Below are 23,489 nucleotides of genomic sequence, written 5' to 3' on the forward strand. Positions count from 1 at the left end.
ATGAGGAATCAGTGCTGTTTTCATTGTTTGGGGTTTTTTATTAAGGTTTATTTTAGGCTATCTATTCAGAAGGAATAGTGAAATGGCAGTGATAATTGCTATATACTGTGTGCAGCACTGAGTGTGAGCAGAGCTGTTATCATTTGAAGAAGAACATCTCAAGAGCCAGATATCTTTGAAGTCAAGTCTGGGTTTATTTTAAACATCATCTGTCTGGGTTTCTAAATAAACACAGGCCTAGTCATTTGCTTCCTATAGTGCATGAGCATGTAGAAATGAGAACAATAATGTCAGTGTGTATGGGGCTGGTCCAGGTCTGAGATTTTCAGTTCTAGGAGCTTATTTATATGGTGGCTGGAACAAAAAAAAACCCAAACAAAACACCCACCAAAAACAAACAACAAAGAAACCCAAACAAACAAACAAAAAAAAAACCCCAAAACCAAATCAAACCCCAAAAACTCCACAACAAAACAAACAAAAAAAATCCCCAAAAAACAATACTCAACTCACCACCCCACATCCCTTGCCTGTAAATTAGTCCTGAGCAAGCTCTGCTTTGTACATCTTTTGGATCTGAAAAAATCTCAGCTCCCAGCTTGGCCTTAAAATAATCAGCAGTGTAAATCACAATTGATATAGTTATTTCAAATGCAGTTACCATGAAGGCAGCTCAAGCTCTGACTACTGGCAGCTACAGGATGCCAGGCATCTCCAGGGCTCCAGGTAGCTCTGGGCAAGCCCTGGAAGCAGCTGCTGCAGGGACTTGCTGCCTGACTGCTGTCCCAGCAATGATCCACCTGAGTCTTACTGCATCTGCTCCAGAGATGGTTTGTTCTGCTGCTGCTGTTGCTGCAGTGCAAAGTCTTGCTCTTCATTTTCCACCCAGAAGATACAGCATGTGTAAACTAAGTTTTCCTGCTGCAGGGCAGAATATTAGCTGATAGAACAGACAGAGTGATGCCAGCAGTGGGATATTAATATTACCCAGAGCCTTGGTTCCAGCTAAGTCCCTGTACCATGACCCTATCTTTGTAGCAAACTTTCAAAATAATGTGCCTGTTATTTTTTGCTCTCTGCATTTTATGATAATGTAGATTCACAGAATCACAGAATGGTTTGAGTTGGAGCTTAAAGACCATCTAGTTCTAACCCCTGTTGAGCAGGGATATCTTCCACTGCATCAGGTTGCTCAAAGTCCCATCCAACCTGGTCTTAAACACTTCAAGGGCATTTAAAGAATTGTGTTCTAGGATACCTTGTAAAGGTGTCCTGTCGGCATTATAAATTTGGTTATAGAATTAAACTTCATTTTTTAGCCACAAGGAGACTTGAGTGGCACTGTGAAACCCAGAATGAGTCAGGAGACCCTAAACTGTAACCTACAGCCATAGCACTAGGGTACTGGGGCTCAGTGAGGGAAATTGCTTTTTGGTGTTGTAGGCATCCTGTGAGAAGAGAATCACAGCTGCACACTTGCCTGGTTTTAGGAATATTTTTTTTAGACTTGTCCCACAGATCCAACAGTGTTGACTGTGGTCTTCTGCTGGAAATTGTCTGTGGCTTCTCTATCTTCTGTAAGTGTAAATATGTGAATGAGGGTCAAGATAGAGAGACATCACCTATTGCTTAATTTATCCTGCAGAAGTTATTTTCTAGGAGGTGTGTATCAACAAAGATCTCTAGTAAATGACAGAAAAAGTGCTGACTGATATATTAACATTTCTAGGCAATGAGATCTGTAGGGAAAATTTAATCTTTAGAAGGTTCCAGATGAACTGCAACTAGTTTGATTAACTTTTTGTGTGTCTATGTTAACTTTTGCTGATTTTATACAGTGTAATTGTATGATTGCAAGACTTAAGTCCTTGGAATAATGTTACTGCAATTTCCTGGTCTAACTAGCTTGTGTATTACATTTCTGTCCTAATTTCTCTGCTGTTGCATGTGCTTAGTGAGCATTTTTAGTGATTTTCATGTTGTAGCTCATGTTTACCTAAGGCAGGCCTATTAAGCAAAGCGTTTTGGTTGTAAAATGGAGCCGTGATGCCTCTTAGTGTTACTGGGGGATTTTCTTTTCCTTTTCTGGCAGGAAAGTCTTGAAGCAAATTTCCCTTGCAACTTTTTCTTTTTGTTCTCTTTTTCTTTAGCCATCTCTTGAGTGCCTGTAAAATGGGTGGGTTTTTATGTTTCATTAGCATTTCTTATAAGGTCTGCCTTTAAACCAGTACCCATTTTCTAAATTGTACTTCTGTAGGGTTGCAAAAAATCATGGTAACCAGATGCAGTATTTGTCTCTGGCCTGGCAAAGTGTTAGATTTAACAAAAGAAGCTAATAAAAATGTTCAAATTGACCCTTCTCATCATTTGGACTTCTTGGAGCTCAATCAATCACTCATTATTATCAGAGTTATTCACACAGAGGCAGAAGTGCTAGTGTTTCTCATAATCAGCCCTTGAGCCAGACATAATTTGCAATTTGAAGCATTGTATTTGGAAACAATAATGCATTAAAATGAACAGAGCAGGAATTAGAAGTATAGTTGTGGAGAGAACGCGTTGCTGAGTAGCCATGGTTTAAATGCTGTCTCTAAGGATGCCTAGTGGACACTGGTAATTAGAGCATACAGTGTAGTATTGTTTGTACCTAAATGGGCCCACAATTTTTAAACTCCTCTGTGGAGCATGACAAATGCAACAGCAGAGGTTGCTCACCTTTCAGGGCAGCTGTGGGCAGGTGGGGAGCGCTGGGGTAAGGTGGTGTCACCCGTGGTGTCACCTGTTTGGCACAGCGTGAGCCAGAGGTGGGGGCTGAACCTGGCACCCTGTAGCACTGCAATGGAGGATTTTACCTCTTCACAGAAAAGTTGCTTATGCTATAGAAGAATGACTATATTGTACTTTAGATTGTCAGGAACTTGTTAATAGTGGCTGCGGTTGATGCTGAGAATTCGGGAATTTTTTGTTATCCCTATGTCTGGTATTATGTACTGCAAAGTAGAGAGTCACATGTATGAGCTACTTTCTTCAATGACAAGTAGCACACAGTGTATCAAATTTAAGCTTGGGGCAAGTAACTGTGGTCAATAACTGCTCTCTTTTTTCAATATGTACACAGCATTAAAGAGCTTTGGTCACAAACTTTAAAATGCTTACACTGTTATGAAATGTCCATTAAAATGTCATGAACTCCTTCTGTGGATGCTCCCATCACTGATGACTGCTAACAAAACTGTACCTAGGCAGAAGATTTTTTTAATATTCCTGACTCCTTCAGGGATGCCACAGTCCCCAGTTTAACAGGTTTTGTCTGACCACTATTAATATGAATTATTTATGGTGACTTTTACTATGTTGTGGTATTGCTTACTGAGTAGATTTGGACATCTCCGCTGCCTTGCTGCTGTCTTTACAATAGTATCTTTGTAAAATGTTTCATATTTTCTTCGAACTTCTCGGCCTGCTTTTCAACTACAGTAATTTGAAATAGTTTTTAGGGCTTTTTTCTGATTTCTTGTGCTTTACCGATTTATTTATTAGAGCTGTCCATGGCTCCAGCCAGCTTCAGGCAATCATGAATAGCAATGCAGGAAGATTATCTTCTGTTTAGAAATTTGCAAACAGATGGTCTTTCCATAAAAGAAATCTGTTTTTAAAAGTTCCACCATTTTATGCTGAAAGTAAATATTACAAATGCTTAAGTTGTGAAAAGAGAGCGACTTGGTGTGAATAATATTCTGCCTGTTGTGTCATGCCTTTCAGGAAATGTTATCAAAACTGTTTATGAAAATAATTGAATGAAACCTCATGACATGTCTCTAGTTTGGCATCATACTATTTTCTTCGAAGTTGGGATATGGCTCACAAAGATAGGCAGATTACGTTTCACTGGCTGGAAGCACTTATGGATCACATATGTTGTTTCCACTTCTTTCCAGGAAGTTGTTGTGGGAATCACCGGTGCTGCTGTACTGTGATATATGCACCGACCTGTCTGTTCTTTTTGAGTAAACTCAGTTTGGTGAGATGTGCTAGAACACGCCCTTGAATGGGGCTGACAAATGTTTTTTTTTCATGTTTGGAAAGTGATATGGAGGCTTCTGGGAGAAAATGTGTGACTAGAACACAGAAGACCTTCACATGCTTTACAGTATTCAGGCCCAAGGTGGGCACTTCAAAGGGCTGGTATTTTGCAGGAACAGCCACTTTGGTTCTAGTGCTTTAAATTTCTGTGTTTGTGGCTGAGCGTGTGAGTTTCTTTGTTGCTTGAAGGCAAACATCACTGGCCTGAAGAGATACAGGTGTATGTTTTTAGAGTATTCTTCATTTTAATGAGTTACCTATGACCTTTTTAAAGGTGCTTTTCTTGGTTTGTGACAGCAGAACTCTCCAGGAACTCTCCTGGCAGGGGTCCTGTGTTGAATATTGCACCAGAAGAATTGCTGCTTTATCAGTTTTAACATTGGCAAAGAAATCCATGGAAAATGAAGTTATCAACGTCTGTTTTAATTATGCCTGCAAGCTCCTGCATCAAGGTGCCTGCACATCAGTGCTTTTGTGTCATCTCAGGACAGTGCTGCTGCTGAGTCACTCCAGCAGTCGTTCCACTCCCTCCCAACAAGTGGAATTGGATCTAATTTGATTAGTAGCATGTGGTAACTGGCTATTTCTAGAAATCAATTGCCAATATGTAAATGTTTACATCTAAAAGCATGTTTTTAAAAATAACACTTGCACAATTTTGCATGAAATGGAAGGCTTCTAAACCTTCAGGTCATCACTAAAGAGGGTGGCTTTTGTTTGTGTGCTATGTTAAATCCTTGGTTTTGTTTTTTTTTTAGCAACAGAATGTTTTTGTGTGTCCCAGTAATATATTGCAATAGAAATCTCATGATTTTGCTGATACAGTAGGGTGAAAAAGAAATCATGAAATCATTGCAAAATCATTCAAGCAGTGTTTACTGCTTGTGTTATGTGTGCTTGTGGGGGGGGAATACTCTTTGCTACTATGGGGAAAAGAGCATGCCTTGAAGCTAGAAAACACTGACAAAATAGCTCAAGACACTTACAATTGTTAATTTTTAATGATGATCTTTTTTCTATTAAGGAACATAATGCTACTGAACTTTTGTCTCAATCAATTTTTGTGTTTCTTTCATTAATCAACTAATGCATGTTTCTTCTGTAGCTCTTTATTCTAATGAAATATGTGGATGATTTGGCAGACGACAATGATCTCATCAGTAACGCATCAGAGTAAAATCCATTTAGCAGATTACAAGTATATTATTTCTATTGTATCAAGGATGCTGATATATATTCTTTTAAACTGAATCTATTTTTGAGATAACTTGTAAATGTGGAATTTGTTGTTACTCATGCATTCCTCTTGCTTCGTTTGTTCTATCTGTATATCTATTCTTGCAAAATCATTTATGTTCTTTATGTCTACATATGTACTTTATGTACATTTCACATATTTTTAAATATATATGGCATCATGTTGTAGCTTGAGTCTGTTCTTTAAATGTTCTGCTATGCTGTCTACTCTGTTGAGCCTCATACTGTTCAGTTGCTCTGATGCACTGGCCCAAAGCCACTGAAGGCACTTGTTAGTCAGTGCCTCTCTGTTCAGTATGATAGACTTTGGATTAGGTCACCTCCTAGTTGGTGACCCTCATTCAAGCAAGTAAGCTTGAAAGTGAGCCAGCTGACAGAGAGGTTTGGGTATTCATTTTAGTTTGATTAGATTATCCAAAGTTCATGAGATTTCCTATTTGAGGGTCAAGCTTACGGCATACAGGTCTGTGTTCTCATCTTTTTATTAATAATAATGTGACAAACCAGTGTCACGGAGTCTGAGGATGGTCTTTTCCTCTGATGTGACTTGGCTGTTATGTACAAGAGATCATACATTTAAAAGATGGTTCTCTTACAATTTATTCACTTACTGTGATTCCTCTTGGCTGAATCTGAGGATTAAGTCTGTGGATCTGTGAATATGACTGAGCATTTACACTTATCTTGAAACTTTCTCCAACCCTTAATGTAAAAGGAGAATTAAGAAGATACAAATTAAGTAGAATTCTGGAATATCTTGGCAATTAGAGTGAACAAGATTTCAGCTGCTCTCTTTCATCAATTTCTCACACTCTTGGACAGACGGGGTATTTTTAATTTACAACCTGTATTTCAATTAGTCACAGAAGTCTTTTCTTTGCTTGTGCAGCTACAAAACAAAATTAAGCTACTTTTTAGCTGTACTCTTTATAACAGGGTTTAAATGAGAGAGCTACTGAATAAACTAGCTGTTATGTGAAGTAAACTTTGTTAGTATTATGAAGAGATTTTTCTATAACCGTACAGTTTGTGTACTCAAAGAAGTATTAAGCTATATCTGTGAAAGGATATTTATGAACAGAGGATAATTTTTTTATTACTTGGGATTTGGAGGAAAATGTGCACTTCCTTTTTTCTCTTTCATTTTCTCCTCTTGAGTAATAACAACCTGTGCTCTGCTTCTAAGAATTGAGATGGAGGGAAGTGGTACCCACAGGTCAGTGCTGTGCTTCTGTAGCTGCAGGTGCTTCAGAGCAGCTTGTGGCGCTCAAGCTTTAGCAAGAGAACTGTTTTGCTCATGACTATGGCAGCTTGGTGAGGCAGCAGTGTGTGTAATTTGGTTGCACGTCATGTAGTAGCTCGTGTCTGTGCATTGGTATCTTGTGCAGTGATTTAGGCTGGGCTTTTATAGCTCGCAGTCAAATTGTTGGCACCAAACACTGCAAAAGTAAAGAGTTTGGGATTGGATTCTCAAGACTGTCTGAACATCAGTGCCACAGATGCTCCTTTTCTGCATGGTTTTGGGTTTTAATTCCAAGATTAATTGTTTCTACCTTAGTTTTTAAGCTCTGTCTTCCTTTTCACTAATGCAAGGAGCATTGCTGTGCACAGATGCTGAGTGATGGAGTTTTCATGTCTGTATCAGAAGGAAAGTTGTCATTTCCTTTGCATTTGTAAGAGCTGCAACAAGTATCCCAGCAGCCAGCCCCCCAGCAGTGAGAATGAGGCCATCTCAGGTTCAGACAAGCGCCTGAAAAATCACCGAGTGCTGGAGGCTCTCTAAGCAGCTGCAGGCAGCAGAGAACTGCTCCTGTGTCTGGGGAGAGAGCAGTGAGAGCTGGGATCACAGCACTTGGCTGTGTCCTCAAGGCCTTGCAAAAGCCTAGAGTCTGACACAGCACGAATGGATGGTGATTTCTGCTTTACAAGGGAGATATCTCTGCTTGCACTTCGCAAGTTTCAGTCTTAGGCTGTTCTCAGTAAGTGAGCAGTCACTTCAGTGGGAGAACTTATTATGTGGGTATGCCAGGCTTTTCAATATATGGGTTATGGAAAAAATAGCACTGGAAGCAGTAAGATTCCAAATTTGCCATGAGTCGTGTATGGGACATACATCCTAATTCCCTCTCTACTTCGTTTTGAGTACCTGAGCAATAAGAGGTAAGATTCACAATGATGCAAAGCCTGGTGGCTTGCAGGGAAGGTGTCAAACACATAATGTTCATGGGGCAGGTCAGGGACTAGATGAGTTGCACTTGTAAGGAGGTGAAACTTTCACATAGGTAAAGCCAGATCCTTGCACTGGGCCAATGCATTCAGTTCAGGGTGTTGTGTATACTGGGAGTAATTCTGGGGACCTGACCCAGACTCCTGACTCACACAACTGAACAAGGACCACCAAACAGCAGCAGAAAGGGCTTTACCTGTGGCTGTGGAGACAGTGCACAGTAACATCATTTATATGTTTTATATTTATATGAGTAGGAAACATCTACCTGAAGAAATTAGGGCAGGTGATTCTCAATAGCTTGACACCAGTGTAATCACACCTCAATACAGCTGGCAGAGTTTTAACAGCTGGCTTTAATGGTGTGCCTTAGCATTGCTGGATGTTGCATTTCCGTAGTTAAAAACTTAGCTTAATTATGACTGTTAAATAAATAATTTATAAATGTCTGCCATAAATTTAGTGGATAGGATGCTGATTTGGGCTGTGGGTTTCATTATGACTGTAAATCATACTTCATGAAGCAAACACTTTTCATAGAAGTAAATAACAAACACATTTATTGCTAGCAAGAGTAATTTTACCAAAGACTTAGAATGATGTTTGGAGTGGGGAGTGTTGACTGCCCCTGCAGAAATAAAGGAGGTGTGTGGGGGTGTGCAAATATATCTCCATCACAGTTCTTCTCAGCACCTTTCTCAAGTGCTTGGTGGCTCTCTCAGCATCTCCTTGAGACACTATCTTAGCATCTTCTCAAAGTTCTGTGATTGCTAAGCCACAATTAACACCCCTGTGCATCGTGCTAGAAACATGAAGCCACAATCAGGGAGGGGGGAGGATGGTGTTTGTTTTTGGGGTTCTGGTGTAGGGACGGTGCAGTTAATGTTGCTGAACTTGTTACAGGCAGTGGTGATTATGGCAGATAGATCACTTCTGCGGGTGACAAAGTCCAGAGAAGGCACCTGTGCAAGACCACCATGGTTCATACTCTGCCAGGCTGTCCACTGCTGGGATGACCACTGAGCTTGTCAGAGATGGGCACTGGGAAGTCTCCGGTCAGAGTGGGAACAATGTGGCCACCCTCTGAAAGGCCTGGGAAAGAACCAGAGCTGGCTTCCAGAGACTTTTATCAGGATGGTCCTCGGGGGCAGAAGGAACATTAATTCCTGGATGATTGGAAGAAAACCCTGAAAGAGAAGAAGGGTTGTTGCCACAGCTTGTTCATGACTCAAAGCAAACTGAGCCCTGGTGCTGCTCCAAGTGCTCCATGTGTGGTGCCCACCTCTGCCTCTGTGGGAATGCACATGAGCTCTGTGTGCTCTGGACTTGTGTGATTGGATCTGCAAATTCAAACCATTGAATTCTGCTAGGTTTGCATTACATGTTAACATTAGAAATACTCTCCTCACAATCATGCAGCCTGATCAGACATTTACTAGATTGCTTACAAGGATTATTAGAAATTTCCTGTGTACTTTATTTTTTTAATAAGGTAATGATTTCACTATATATCTGTTCATGCTTGCAATGAATTGATTAATGGTGGCAGAAATTCTGTTTTGCTGCCAAAGCCTAATGGGCAATAACTAATTCCATTTTTTTCTTTACACCCTCCTCCCATTTTTAAAAACCATGATTTCTTTTTCAAAAATAAACTGCGTGCTCTAGAATTTGATTCCTTTGCTTTGCCTGACATTTTAAATGGGTTGAGGAAGGACAGGAAACTGAAGCAAATGTGAGCATCCCGGAGATGCTGTGCTAGAGTGCCACATATGTTGCTTGTCTCCTCACAGCTCTGCATGTTCTGTCAGTCAGACCCATGCTGCCACCTCAGGCACTCTCTGTATCAGGATAGAGTGGCTCAGTTCCACTGTTTTTCTGCCAAAACTCCTCTCTGGGTTAGAGGTTTTAGGGCTATTTTAAATTAAACAATCTCTTTTGTCTGGTGTGCAACATCCAGAACTTGATTTGAATCTCTTGTGTCATATATGTAAATGCTTTGTATAATGGTTTTGATTGCTCTCTAATAAATAGGTGGATGTTTTAAAAGAATACATATTGGTGTTTTGAATTTAAGTATGTCAGTTTTACATAAGACATTATAAAATCAGAGACTTTAACTTTACGCTTATTTTGCATTTCTTAACCCCATCATGTCCTCTGCCTATGTCCTTTCAGGTGGTTATTAATAAACAGTTTTAGTTTTCAGATGTCTGAATTACTTTGGAAATGAGCAATCTCTGTGGAGAACAGGCACGCACTTTAAAGTTTATGTACATGCTCCTATGCTGTATTTTTGTGTTTTGGTTTTAAAGAGCTGCCTTAAGAGCCATAAACATGATTACACAATATAAATAATATCCCTTGATTGAATGGCCAGAACTTAATCATTCTACAGGGTTGCTGTGTGGTGTGTCTCCAACTCACACAATGGCTTTGCTCCTGGAATAAAAGGAGCAAATGGCAAAATATTATAAATGCCTGGTAAATATTTTAGAGGTCAGAGGGAAGGTGTAAGAACTCTGTGGTTTGTTTCACTGTCTGTGAGCATTGTGGTGTCCTGTTGGCACTATTGCTAGACATGTTTGATTGCAAGTCGCAGTGCTTTTATTTCACTTTTAACATGAACCTGAGGGTGAAGTGCCACAGTGTCAGTCAGCTCTCAGATAAGTGTTTGGTATAAAAAAAAGTAAAATTCTTGCTGCTTTTGGTGTGATAAATTGTGCCACATTTAATTGGTGTATATATACCATTTAACAGATACGTATTAGCCCTTCTGCCTTAAATAGAAAATTTTCATCTAAAGTTTAAATCTATTTAAAGGTTATATTAAAGTGTTTGGTTCACTCTATACGAAAGTCATTCCTTCCAGAATAGGTCAGAAATGTCTTAAGAAATATGAATAATTTTGTCCTAATAATAACTGAGTATCTCAAATGCCAAATTCTTCCCTCCCTGGAACTTCCTCCTTTAAACTCCCTGAAAGTTTAAAGAAAACAGTAGAATGTGCAAATATGGAAGAAATCTAATATATTTGAAATGTGGCCTTTAGAGGGGAAGGGGAGATGTGAAGAGGGCAAACTCTGGGTTGGCAGCACCCATCTCTGTCTAGGGCAGCCCAGACAGCTCCATCCCTCCATTCACCCTCCCACACTGCAACACCCTTGGGGAAAGAGTCGTGAGTAATAAAGTTTAAATAAGAACCCCTGGTGCTGAAAAAGAATGAATGGACAGTTTGGAATGGCACACTCTGTGTGGTGAAATGGCCCTTGTGGGGTGCAGGGGCGGTGCTGCCCCAGGAGCTGTCAGACCTGCAGTTCCCTCTCTCCTCACTTTCACCTTGGGAAGCCTTTGCTTAATGCAAACCTGAGCGGTGTCCTTGGGCAGAGATGGTGTTCTAAACGCTGTTTGACTGTCTGCTTAAGAATAGCGGTCCCAAAATCCTGGCATAAAAGAGGAATGTGGTCCCATTGTTATTTTTTTGCTTGTTCTGTTCTTCAGTGAGGAATTCTATAAACTTTGAAGAGGAGTGAAATGAAAAAAAAATAAATTTAAAAACTTGTGTTGAAAAAAAAACCAAACAAACCCAACCCAGAAGCAGCTTGAAAATCCTAAAAATAGAGATTCTGAGGTTTTGCACTTTCTCTTCCTGGTTTCCCAGCAGTCCTTCTTGGAGAACTCTCTTTGTCATGGAAGAAGGAAAATACGGTTTTGTTCATGTCACAAGTTAGATTCTTTTTTTGTGTGTTATTAACAGGTTTGGCAAACATCGCAAAGATGACAAGAGTGAGAAAACTGGTAAAATAAAAGTGCAGGAAGCTCTTACTTCAGAAGAGGAGAGAATACGAATGAAGCAAGAACAGGAGAGGTAGACTTCAGTATTTGCTTAAACCTTGATAGAGAGAGTTTGTTTTTTAAATTAAATAACTGAAGTTCAATTTTCACTGATGAAATTTTCCACATGTTGATATGTTTATATACTTTAAATAACAAGACAAAGCTGGATTTATTTTGGACATTAGTATGAACAGCTCTTTTGGCTGTGTTCTTAACAATCTTTTATAGATGCAGAGCTCCCTTATTGAGGAGACTGAAGTAATAAAATGAAATGCCTTCTCTATATATTCTATAACTGATTTTATTGACATTTTCAGAAAACAAATATTTATATAGAATGAAGTATGTTTTGTATTTTTCTTCAGAGTTTTGCATATCTAGATTTTTCATTGATAAATTTAGGAGAAACGTAAAAATTATATTTACCAGTATATTTGTCACTGGAGTTCAGTCTATTTATGTGCCATACAGTCTGTTTATGGAATGATATATATATATATATTAAACTGCTAATTGTAAAAATGAGTGGTGAGTACCTCTATTTTTCCTTGTGAGCTTCCCTTAACATAAAAAAAACTATATAATATATATGTCATATGCTCTTCTCAACATTTCCAGTCTACTTTTCATCCTGTCTCTTGTAGTCCTAGATATCTGGGGCCTAGTCTCTGGTGTCTCTCAAATCAATTTAGTCAAAACCTTAAAAAGCTTAGATTATCACTTAACTTATACTGGCAGATGTGAGTGGAGAGACAACCTCTTTGAGTGGACATCGCTTTAGTAAGGAGACAAACTTAACAAAATTTGATTGCTTAATGGTAAATAGATTCAGGCACATTCAGCAGTAAAAGTGAACTATGCCTTAGAATAATTTATCTAAAAGTCATGCTGTAGTCAGCCATAAATTTAGGATTGATGCAGAAACTGCAGAGGGAAATTTTCTTGTCCTTGTAGGAGAGATATCACTAATTAGTCATAATGATCTCTTTAACCATCATCTCTATGCACCTTGGTCTTCTGCAAATAAGAACAAAATTTCGTGAATGGTGGCTTCATCATTAACAGCTCAACAGAGTAAAGAGCCTCAGTAACTCTTGTGTAGACTCCTCAGTTAAGCCTAAAACGGTTTGCTCAGTTCTTTTAGGGTTGAGTGATTTACAGTAAAGGCAGACTGGGAGTGTGTGTTTATTGGTTTAACTTGTTAAACGCCAGAAACTTTATCAGTTGTGACCATCTGTTTAGATTACATCATGGGAATTTTTTTAGTCTTTAGCAGTTACACTGTCATAAATTTATGTAAAAATTTATTCTTGTCTTTGTCCATCCATTCTGATTTTAGAAGGTGGCTGGATTACAGTGCCTGGATGTTTTTTGCTAGTCTGATTGGTTTTTATTTTCTCTTTTTTAACAAAAGTGAGACAGAGTCGTTAGATTTGTTCTTGTTTTTAAAAGTACTTGCAGATTAAATGGTAAAGAGGAAGGCAGGAATTGAAGGAAATAAGTGATGAGGGTGTTTGTGCAGCCACCTTCCCTTCACATGGATAGAGCAGCCACAGAGCTCATGCCAGGGGTGCAGAGCCATGGAAAGCTGCCTCGGTTGCTCTGCCCAGCTCAGGGCAGGGGATGGTTGGTCAGACAAGCACCACACTGTGCCCTGGCTTCACACACTGCTGAGCCCCAGCTGGCCCTTAGGGTTTCTTAGTAACATTAGGTCCCCAGAAAATCAGCCGTGTACATTTATAAAAGAAGAAAGACTTGATGCCTGAGTTAGTAACATTTTCTCTCTCTTCATTCTCTCTCTCTGTCTCTCTGTGTCTCTCTGTCTCTCTCAGTAAGAATGGTCAGAGTATAGACTGTCCATGTGATGATGTAAGAGAGGTTGCAATAGTCACGCTGGGTACCAAGGTAGAATTATGAAATTATTTATATAGCCCCCAATGCATGGAGCAAATCCTAATCCCTGTCCATCAAGTTATGCTAACCAATTTGAATCTTTCCCGGAATCTCATCCTCGTGTGTTATAAAAACAATTTTATGTGTTCACTGAAACTGCAGAAAATGCATGTGCCAAAACTTCATAACAGCTTGATGTTATAGTAACATGGGTCCTTCTCCTCCCATTATTCTCTTTCCCTGTGTATTTGCTTTCCTTTGTGTTATGTCTATAAGAGAATGCAACTTCTTTGGGGTAGTCGCATGTACAACTAATAAAATATAATAAAATAGCAACTGAATGTGTGAGGTGCTTCCTTATGTTTCTAAAAAATTCAGATGTTGATTTGGTCCATAGAGACTAAATATTTTTGCAGTTAGATTGCAGAGTTTCCTTTTGATCCTGTAAAATAATGATGTTAGATACATGCTGTTAATGAAGAGTACTCTTGCAAATTAACTGAACAATCCCTCAAAATGCTTACTAGGAGACAGAGTAAAATATTATTGTCAGTGTTGGCTCATAATGGCTGCTATTTTAACTTTGTTTTCTGTGGGTTTTTTTCTCCTCAATTTTTTTAGCAGTGCAATTCACTTGTTCTATTTTACTTGATATTTGATACTATGTACCACTACAGTGATGCAATGCTTTGGGGAAATAGGTTGGATTTAATGAATTTACTATGTATGAGAGGCAAGGAGCAAAAATCCTTAGTGGGGGTCAGAGAACAAGTGAACAGCCCATTAAAAAAATCAGTCATGCCCACAGTTTTATAGAATTATTAATTTTAATAGTATTGTGCTTACAATAGTATTTTCTTAAAAACATTCGTATGGATTATGAGACAAATAAGAAAATTAATGCTCTTCAATTTACCATGATTAAATTAATAAAATGGCCTTTCATAAATACATTATTAATAATAATTTCTTGATGCTGTGATTCTTTGATTAAGGAGTGTATCTCTCAAGCTAAATCCTATATATGTTGGATATATATGTATGTGGTGGGCGTTTACTGACAATCTGAAAGTAATTTTGAACGAAAAATGAAGTTATCTAGTTGAAAATACAACCAGCTTTCAATGACAAGGAATACTGGAACAATTTGGGCTGTACTTGATGAGACCACCCACTAGTCTTACCAAAAATTCTGTAAAATACTTGCTATTTGTAAATCCTCCAAATGTTGGAACAACAGTTCATCCAAGGCCATAGAACATTGGCCCATGTCACTATGTTTTAACACTGGTTTAGTGCACAAAAACAATTCTGCTTGCATTGTCCTTGAGTATCTGCCAAGCACTGATCTTAAAATCTGGCTGGGCTCTCTTGTGCTGTGAGAAAGGGTTCTCCTCAGCAGTGGCACCAGTCAGAAACTTGAGGCAAGACTAGGCAATAGGCTTTCTGGCTGTGGCCTTGAGTCTCTAAGAAAGAGTCTGTACTGCAGTCTTGAGGAAGCTGAATAAGAACCAAATTCAGTTAGCTCTGGTCCCGTGCCAGATCACAGCTGGTTTGCATATATGCTAATTTGGAGCCTCTCTTTGCTGTGTGATCATCTTGTCTGTCTAGCACTGGGCTGCTCAAACTGGGTCCCACTGAGATGCTACATTCACCTGGGAAAATAGCCCTAGGTTCTTTGTGGTTTTCTTAGAGAAGGTCTTTTATCAAACCCAGAGTCTCCTGATGTACCTGTGGTTTTTCATATCTTCCTAATATCTCTTGGATTTTGCAGACTGGAGATGTGTGGAATATCTTGACCTTTTAGAGATGCTTCTAACTGCTTATAGTTTTACACAAGTGTTGCAGTCTTGGATGGATAGACTTAAAAGGATATTTTGAAACTTCTATTAGTGACCAAGAGGAATCAGTTCATATGGGTGGTCACCCTGTGCTGTGCTGCTGCATGTAAACCTTTGGAAGCCCACAGACCTTTCCAATCTAGAAACCCTCTACATCTGGTCTTTGAGAGTCTCCCAGAATAGTTTTGCTCAATATTTAGCCAATGTGTCCATTGATATCCTGCAACCCGGTTATCCTGAAATGTTTTCTGAATTCTTCAATGTCCTTTAGTGTAGTCTCTTTCTTAGGCGATGCAAAGACAGAATTGTTAAAAAAACCTACTGCTTTTGTCTTCTGGTTGTTATTGATAGTTCTTGCTGGAGAGAGACATGGCTCCAAACAGTAGGTCGTCTAATACCTTTGTCCCTCTTCCACACCCTTGCATTTTTCCTTCAATTTTATTTTTTGTTGTTTTGGGCGCTTTTTTTTTTTCCTTTTTCTTTTTCCCTTTCTTTTTCTTTCCATTTCAACTTTGTGTTCATTACAAAATAAATTGTCAGCAAATCCAAAACCTTTGCCTGTGGTCTTCCCTTCTTTAGCACAGGCATGTGCAGTTCTTGGCACACATGGCAAGGCCGTATGTGCCGGTGATCTTCAGCCTTGGACTGACTTCCTCTAGCAAAGAAGATTCTCCCTGACCTGAACAACTTCACTCTTTGTACCCGAGTAGTAGATAACAGAGGAATGAACTAAACGTACCTCTTTGTGAATTTTTTAAGAAATTCATCTGAATCCAGCATGCTTCACTGCTGGATAATGCTTAAAAGATGAAAGTTGCAATTTTCATGTAATCTCATGATTCAGAGTTCGTGATCCATCTTTGGGCAAACAGTGCTTATGCTGTAATCCGCCTCTAGAGGCACTTCTCCTCTTGGAAGCAAAGTCTAGAGGATATTTTCTCTGTTTGGTTAATACGCTGATTTAAGAGCTTTACTAATGTTCTATAAATCTCTGTGTTACCATAAAAGCGTTTTAATCTTAGTATTGTATTCTTCCTTAACTTCCACTGAAATGGATGCAAAATCAAGTGCTTAAACACCTGTGTTTGGAGGAGGATCAGTCTTGAGGAGATAAAGAGAAACCTTTTGGGAGAGAATTAAAGTGTTGTGCTGGTGGCATCGCCGTGACAGAGGCTCCGGAGATGCTGGGAGGGCGATAGAGCGGTCAGATGGGGCCGGTGGAGCCGGGCTGTGTCACAGCAGCGCTACAGTCCCAGCCTGGGCTGTGCTTGCTGCAGGACAGCGAGCACGGCACACGATGCCACGCTGGGTCCGTGCCTGTGAATGGCTCCCGTCTGGACCAGAACCCTCCTGCTGTGCTGGTTTCCTCCCTTTCCGTTTTGGAAAACATGACCTTTTGTTCCTCTGGCTTACAAAGGCAGATACATTTACAGGATTCTGCCGTCGCTGTGCCCAAAGCGCCGCGAGTTCCCAGCCCGGGAGGTGCCTGGGGAGCGGCGGGGCCGGGAGGGGGAGCTGCGGGCTCGGCGGTGCCGGCCCGGCCCGGCCCGGCTCCACTGGGATCGCTCCTCGCGGCCGCGCCCGGCGCCGGTGTCAGCTGGGGACAGCCCCGCTGGGCAGCCGGGATGGCTTTGAGCGACTGGGAGTGGCTGTGGGCGACCGGGATAGCTTTGGGCAGCCGGGATAGTTTTGGGCACTTGGGATGGGTTTGGGCACCTGGGGATAGTTTTGGATAGCCGGGATGGCTTTGGGCACCTGGGATGGCTTTGGGCACCCGGGGATGGCTTTGGGCGACCGGGATAGCTTTGGGCCGGGCATGGCTTTGGGCAGGCGGGATGGCTTTGGGCACCTGGGAATGGCTTTGGGCGGGCAGGAATAGCTGTGGACGACCGGGATAGCTTTGGGTAGCCGGGATGGCTTTGGGCGGCCGGGTAGGGGCGATGCTTCTGGCTTTTGGCAGGGCGGGTGCAGCGCGTTGTCGCGGTGTCACGGTGTCACGGTGGTGTCGCGGTGGTGTCGCGGTGTCGCCGCGGTGTCGCTGCCCGGGGAGGCGGGTCCGGAGTCTGTCCTGCGCTGGCAGATTTGTGTTACTTTGCAGCTCAGTCTGTAGGCTGACAGCACTTTTTTTGTGCGGATGTAAACAAGGCTGCGAGTAGAGTGGGTGTCGTTCACGCATTATTTCATTAATAGTTACAATAAAACTGATTTCCCCCCCCCCGAAGGATTTGGTTATTCCATAAAATGCTTCCTGTATTATATTTTCCTAAGGGTATATGGGTCTTTATCTCTAACATGTAATAAACTTATCTTCCTCTTTCTCTAGTACCATTAAAGCCACAAGCTCTTTGTTGTAAAAGTATACTAATGAATAGAAATGTTACAACAAGAACAGAAGTCTTGTGTTTTCCCTTCATCATGCATCATCCATTTTAATTAGACGAAAGGGTGGTGAGTACTGTGACAAGAGTCTGGAATTAAAATCATTAATTGATGTCAAGCTGACGAGAGACTGCTAACATGAATTTACTGACAGCAGGAAAGAAATTAACCTTATTACTTTATTTAGTACATTGGGACTATTTATTATATTTTCCTATGCAAGTTCAATGTGCTCTGTTAGTGATGATAGAAAAAAACAAATAATTAATAAAACCTACATAAAGTTTTATTACTTCCTATCAATGACATTGGGATGAAAACCACATCAATAATTTACAAAAAACAAACCCACCACATCCTTCTAATCAATGTAACTCATGAAAACCGTTACAGCAATATTTTTGATATTTTAGATGAGTATAACAGGCTATGCTCTCTAGCCAAGTAGGATTGCAAAAGTGATTTGATTTAAAACCATGCCTTAGTTTCTTAATGTCAGTGTTGCAAAAAATGAAACATATTTTCTGCAGCAATGACATTGATTGGAATAACTGTCTGGTTTGATCATCATTGGAAGGTCAGCCTAACAAAGATGAGTTTTAATGTTAAGCATCTTTATTCTTTAGATGAAAGAGTACAGCAGTGTCTTACAGAATGACAGCAGCATCCTATAGATAATTTGTGACCCAAAGGTCATAATAAAAGAATAGAGGGAAGGTCATCCTGTAGTAAAGGCCATCTGGAACTGTTAAAGTATCAGATGGAGTAGGGGGCTGAACAGCAGGACACTCTTGGTGTCTTTCCAGATTTCCCAGAGAGACCATAATATTTTTATTGGAAAACCCCAACTTTTTTCCCCCTTAAGCAAAATATTTTCATCGAGAGTTTCATCTTACTTTAAGGAAAAAAGACAACATACTGTGATAAGGAATGGATTTTTGTTTCTTACATTGTCTAAGAGTTATCTTAGAAATAACTCAAAGGTTAAGCGTTACTTTTGCTGCTGCTGTATTTTGATGCCACTTAACAGCTTTCAGAAAACTGTTACCTCTAAAACTATTATTACTGCAAACGTTCATAATTTGTAAAGTTTTCTGTTAAAACTTTCACCTTCTTCCCATCCTGAAACAGAGGAGAGGAAAAATTCCTCAGTGATCAGAAAATCAGGGCAATATGTTTCTCATTCTCACTTATTTTGTGATGGGGTCTGCTTGTCTCAGTTTCATTGAGATTTGTAGCATTGTTTTTGGCAGTAGTGTTTTACATAATGGATAAGGGTGCAGGACATGAAAAGAAAAAAATCAATGGCAATAACTTTTGAAAGAACACAGAAGTGAAGCATGTGAATATTGAGCTTTGGAAAAACATTTCAGGCCAGTTCCACTTCATAAAAATACTGACTTTGGGAGCTATGTAAATGGAAGGCTTTGTAGAATATAGTTACTGGAGCAGTTTTTCAAAAAAAATACCACATATTCTCTAGCTACATATTGTAATTATAGCGATTTTAAGACATCATACTAAAAGCATATTTTCTCTATTATTTTTCTATAGCGATTCAACACATTGCACCTGGGCAAGATATAGCCAGGTGCCTTGCAATATATTGAAAAAACATAATTTAGGTCGTCTTTATTACAAATTAGTTTGTTACAAATTAGTTTAAGGTGTCTTGTAGATCATATAAATTCAGTGCTCTTTTAGACATATCAGTTTAAAGTAAGAGCACTAAAATGTTTCACATAAGAATGCCAAGAACTTTAGGCTAAAGGCAGCAGCATGTCCTCTGATGTCATATGAGCTCTCCTTCAGTGGCAGAATTACTGTGGCAAGGACTTATTTAAGAATTAAAGTAGCTGTACCATAGTTACTAACTTACTGAACTTATTCTTGCTGAACTGAACAGAACTCAAAATCTATCATGTTTTCCACACTGCACTACAGGACTCTGGCAGTAAAACAAGGCACTAATCCTACTCCTTTTTCTAATTCTTAAATGTAGCAGCAAGTATTTGACTAGCCAGAAAGACACCTAATGATACATTCCTAACAGGCAGATCCATCCTCCCTCCACAACACAGCTGCAACCTTTATTTTGTAACCAGTTACTAGAACAAACCTTTTACCAGTTACGAGACACCTGGCTCTGTTTCTGGCCATGCTAGAGATTTGTGCTCTCAGTACTGTGACCCAGTAAGGTTTTAAAAGCGGATCCTCGGAGCTGTTGTAGGTTTCAATTTGAGGGTCCTGAGCTAAGATACTGACTTATAAGCTATATTCTTTATTGCTTTTTTTTTTTCTTTTCCTTTTCTTTCATCTTCAGGGTATGAGATTCACATAATCCTTGCTTTGTTGTAAAGTTTTTCATTGCTTTTTTTGGCACTTCATACATTCAACTTCCAGATTAGGCTATTTTATACATAGTATGCTAGAATCACAGAACAGTGGACCTGAAATAGAGCTAGCAGCAGAATTTTGTGCCTACTTTTGTTACTAGATGTCAGCTAGAGGAGCATGGCTGGTGGATGGGCTCAGCTCAGCCCACTGATGACAGTGTTGTAGCTCTACCTTCAGTTGCTGCCTGCAGTATCTGGGAATGACTGATTTGATTCATGGGATGATATATGGTACCATTTGAAATGTGGTATGCTTATGTCATTTTTTGTTTCTTGCACACATGGGAACAGCTGTTCCTTACACATCTTACTGCAGAATTCAGATGTTACCCACCAGTGCTGCTTTCTGAAATTGTTCTCCAGTTGGGGAAAAAAAAAAAGTACGGGAAGAAACGGTCCAAGCAAATCCGTGTGAAGGAGGTAATCAGAGGTCTTAAAACAAGGAGGGATGCAGCAGGAGCTTGTGTTTCAGCAATGCTGTGTTTCAGCGATAGTTGAATACCATGATTTCTTCCTTTCTACTTCAGTCCAGCAGAAGCGCTAAATAGGAGATTAGAGATAAGATAATCAAATGATCAGGAACATGTTGTCATAGGTGTAAATACAGCCTTTCTGGCCAGTTTGGTTACGCAAAAGAGAAACTAATTTCAATTTTACTTTCAGACAGCAATGATGTTCATTGATGAACATGGTTCCCAGCAGAGTAGCAGTCTCAGTTGCTCATTTGGGTGATCCTCCACTGCTGAGGCCACTAATCCTTGGATCAGACATGAAAATAAGAACAGAAAATTTCAGCCGAGGTAGTGTTTGTTTTGGACACAGGAGGACCTATGCTGTCTGTGTACCTGCAACGTTCTCCTTTGGTTGAAGCATACTCTTTTAAAAAAGCACAGCAGACAAACCCTTCACCCTAAAATGTGGCAGACTGTTAACTGCAAAGTAGGCTGAAAGCTCCATTGAAGTGTAAGATAATTTTGCGGATTTTTTTAACTCAAAGTAAGCAAGGATTTTCACTTGTTTACTACAACAGCCAAAAAAGCAGGTTTGCAGTCCTCTGCTGGAGGGGACATGTTTTCACTTTGGAAAGACAAAGAGTGAATCAAGAAGGTCAGGGGATAAGGAAGGATGGGGGTGAAATATATGAGAGATTCTACAAGGTTAGAGGAAATAATTTTAATGTCTCCTTTAGTTTCATCAATGTCACTTGATTTCAAATTGGTGTTTGCACTTCACCTGCTCATATGCATAATATTTACTTTCTCTCCTGCATTTTTTCATTTCTTTACGTCTTCATTTGTATTTTGCTGCCTTCTTTAATAGCCTTCTTTAATATAACTCCTTATAAAAATGAGCATAATGTTCTCTCCTTAATATATTAGGGCACTTAAAGTAATCACCTTATCACCTTTATCCTTCACCTTTTTTTCTTTTTTAACTGCAGCCCTCCTGGGTTGTAGCTCATTAAACGTTTTTGAAATTCTCATGCATCTCTTCTGATTTGAGGAGGGGGGATCTTCAGAGAGACAGTAAGTACTATCACATATTCTAATTGGCAGATAGGCTGTGATTGTTGAAGGAGAAAGAAAATTAAGACTGTCTGATTATGTAGATACATTTCTTTAATTTAGAGATGATGGGCAGCCTTTTTAAATAAAAAAAATGTAGTTAATCCTTGTTATATTTCTCAGCTGTTGTAGAACCAAAATGTAGGAAATATATGTATGTAAAATTTCTATGTAGGTGCAGAATTATAGATCTTAAAGAGAAACCATGTCACTTTTTCAAGGTAGGATCTGCAGGGTATGTCACTCATGCAAGATGTTTGTTTCATCCTGGATTTTTTTTTTCCTTTAGTTTTAATTTTTTTGTTGTTTTTTTGTTTTGGTTTGGTTTTTGTTTTGTTTTGTTTTTTTTTTTACATTTACAATAAACACTTCCTGCCTTAAACAGCTTCCTATGGTAGTCTTTTCTACTGCCTTTTGTTTAGGAAGTTGCCCTGCTCGCAGTACCTTAAGTATTCTTGCTTCTGTTAAATACTTGACACATGATTCTTTTCCTCCGGTGTTTGCACACTGCTGTTATGTCCCCACTCTGTCTTTTTCTTTCCCAAACAGCTTGATGATGCTGACTCATATGTGTTACCCAGTAGAACTTCCAAATCCATTCCTGGAAAAACAGCTCACACATTTTTTCCTCTACTTTTAATCGATTGTTTAATTATTTGAACTATGTAAATTACCTTCTAGTTGCTTTTATTTAAGTTAATTATATTTTTGAAGTCTACTCTATATTTCAAAAACATTTGAAATATTAATCCTTTCCTCCAAAGTTCCTTCATTTGGGTTTTCTGCAGATTCAGTAGTGTCCTAATTAATAATGAAAACCCCAGAGTTAATTCAGAGTGATCCACGTAGACAATATCTCAATCTGTCCATTCTGGCGACTGTGAACTTATTCTCAAGATACTCTGTGGGAGCAGCCATGTTCAACCTGTTGCATCCATCCCATTGCTGTTTTTCTAAGCCTGGGACTGTTCCTGCTCTGTTCACAAGGCCATTTCCCGTGTTTTAGAAGGGAATCTGACTGACTTAACCACATCTGTTCTTGATAACTCCATGGTGGCTACTGCTTGTCCCATTATCTCCTCTGTGCTTGCCAGTAGTTTACTTAAGAAGGGATTGAAATTAAACTCATGAGTCTTTAATTCTCCTCCTTCTCTGAGGTATGTTTAACTTTTCCTAGTTTTTTAGTATTTTAGCTGTCCTCAACAAGTTCTCCTAGTTGCTGAGTCTGAGGCTGCTCAGACTGTTGTGCATGTCAGATGAACTTCAACTACCTTAACCAGTTTCTAGCTACTTTTTTTGCTGGTATGTTCAAGATATTTTTGTTACTGGTGGTAGTCAATTATGCTGGTCATCTGCTTGCAGTCAACCATTTCAGTGAAGACAGATGCAAAGGGAAAAACCATTAAGCCTTAGGTCTCCTCAGCATCATCTGTCAATATCCTTCCCTCAGTGCCACGCAGGGGAGCAACCTTTTCTTTGCTCTTCCTTTTACTGCTAATGCAATTACACAATGATTTATTGTCATCTTTAAAGCTCCCTGCTACTTTTATTTCGCATTATGCCTTGGCCTTTCTGATTTTGTCCCTGTGTGCTTGTGCAAACTGACCACATTTTGCATGTGTTTCCTCATGTGTCTGAGGTCAGAGGGTGGTCATATTTCAGTCAACTGGCCACGCATGTGTATCTATAGCAGATAAGGCAGAACTGCTAATATTTTTCTTTTCATGACTTGAAAAAGGTGGGTCTCTAGCCTTTCAATTTAAAAAATATATTTGCATAACTGTATTTTCTGAATTTTTTAAAAAATGTGCTTAAGTTTTGAATGAAATGTGGGGAAATGAGGAAGAGGAGGTGTCTTTTTTATTTACAAGTGGCTGTTGGTGGGCCAGGATTATCCACTGCACAGTGATCCTTCGGAATGATTTTCCCAGGAAAGCAGATGGCTTTGCTGAGAGGTGGTTATAACTGTGATAACTGACTAGCTCTAATCATGGTAAGAAAAGCTAAGTGT

The 23,489-nt window shown here is 39.6% G+C and overlaps 1 protein-coding gene across 12 annotated transcripts in view; it reads left to right on the forward strand.

The window, feature by feature from the left end:
- Window positions 1-23,489, forward strand: part of PARD3 (par-3 family cell polarity regulator) — a 442,545-nt gene that overhangs the window by 315,333 nt on the left and 103,723 nt on the right. For 8 of the 12 annotated variants that reach the window (XM_088159618.1, XM_088159636.1, XM_088159641.1 and 5 more), the window contains one exon: window positions 11,325-11,435. The exons of 3 other annotated variants lie outside the window; for them this stretch is intronic. In XM_088159618.1, coding sequence (XP_088015744.1) covers window positions 11,325-11,435 — 111 coding nt within the window. Of the gene's footprint in view, window positions 1-11,324; window positions 11,436-13,236; window positions 13,634-23,489 lie in introns of those variants that run through there. One more of the 12 variants, XM_088159667.1, reaches the window with a different exon arrangement.

The sequence above is a fragment of the Sturnus vulgaris genome, chromosome 1 (assembly GCF_052056855.1).
Source record: "Sturnus vulgaris isolate bStuVul1 chromosome 1, bStuVul1.hap1, whole genome shotgun sequence".
In the NCBI taxonomy this organism is placed as follows: domain Eukaryota; kingdom Metazoa; phylum Chordata; class Aves; order Passeriformes; family Sturnidae; genus Sturnus; species Sturnus vulgaris.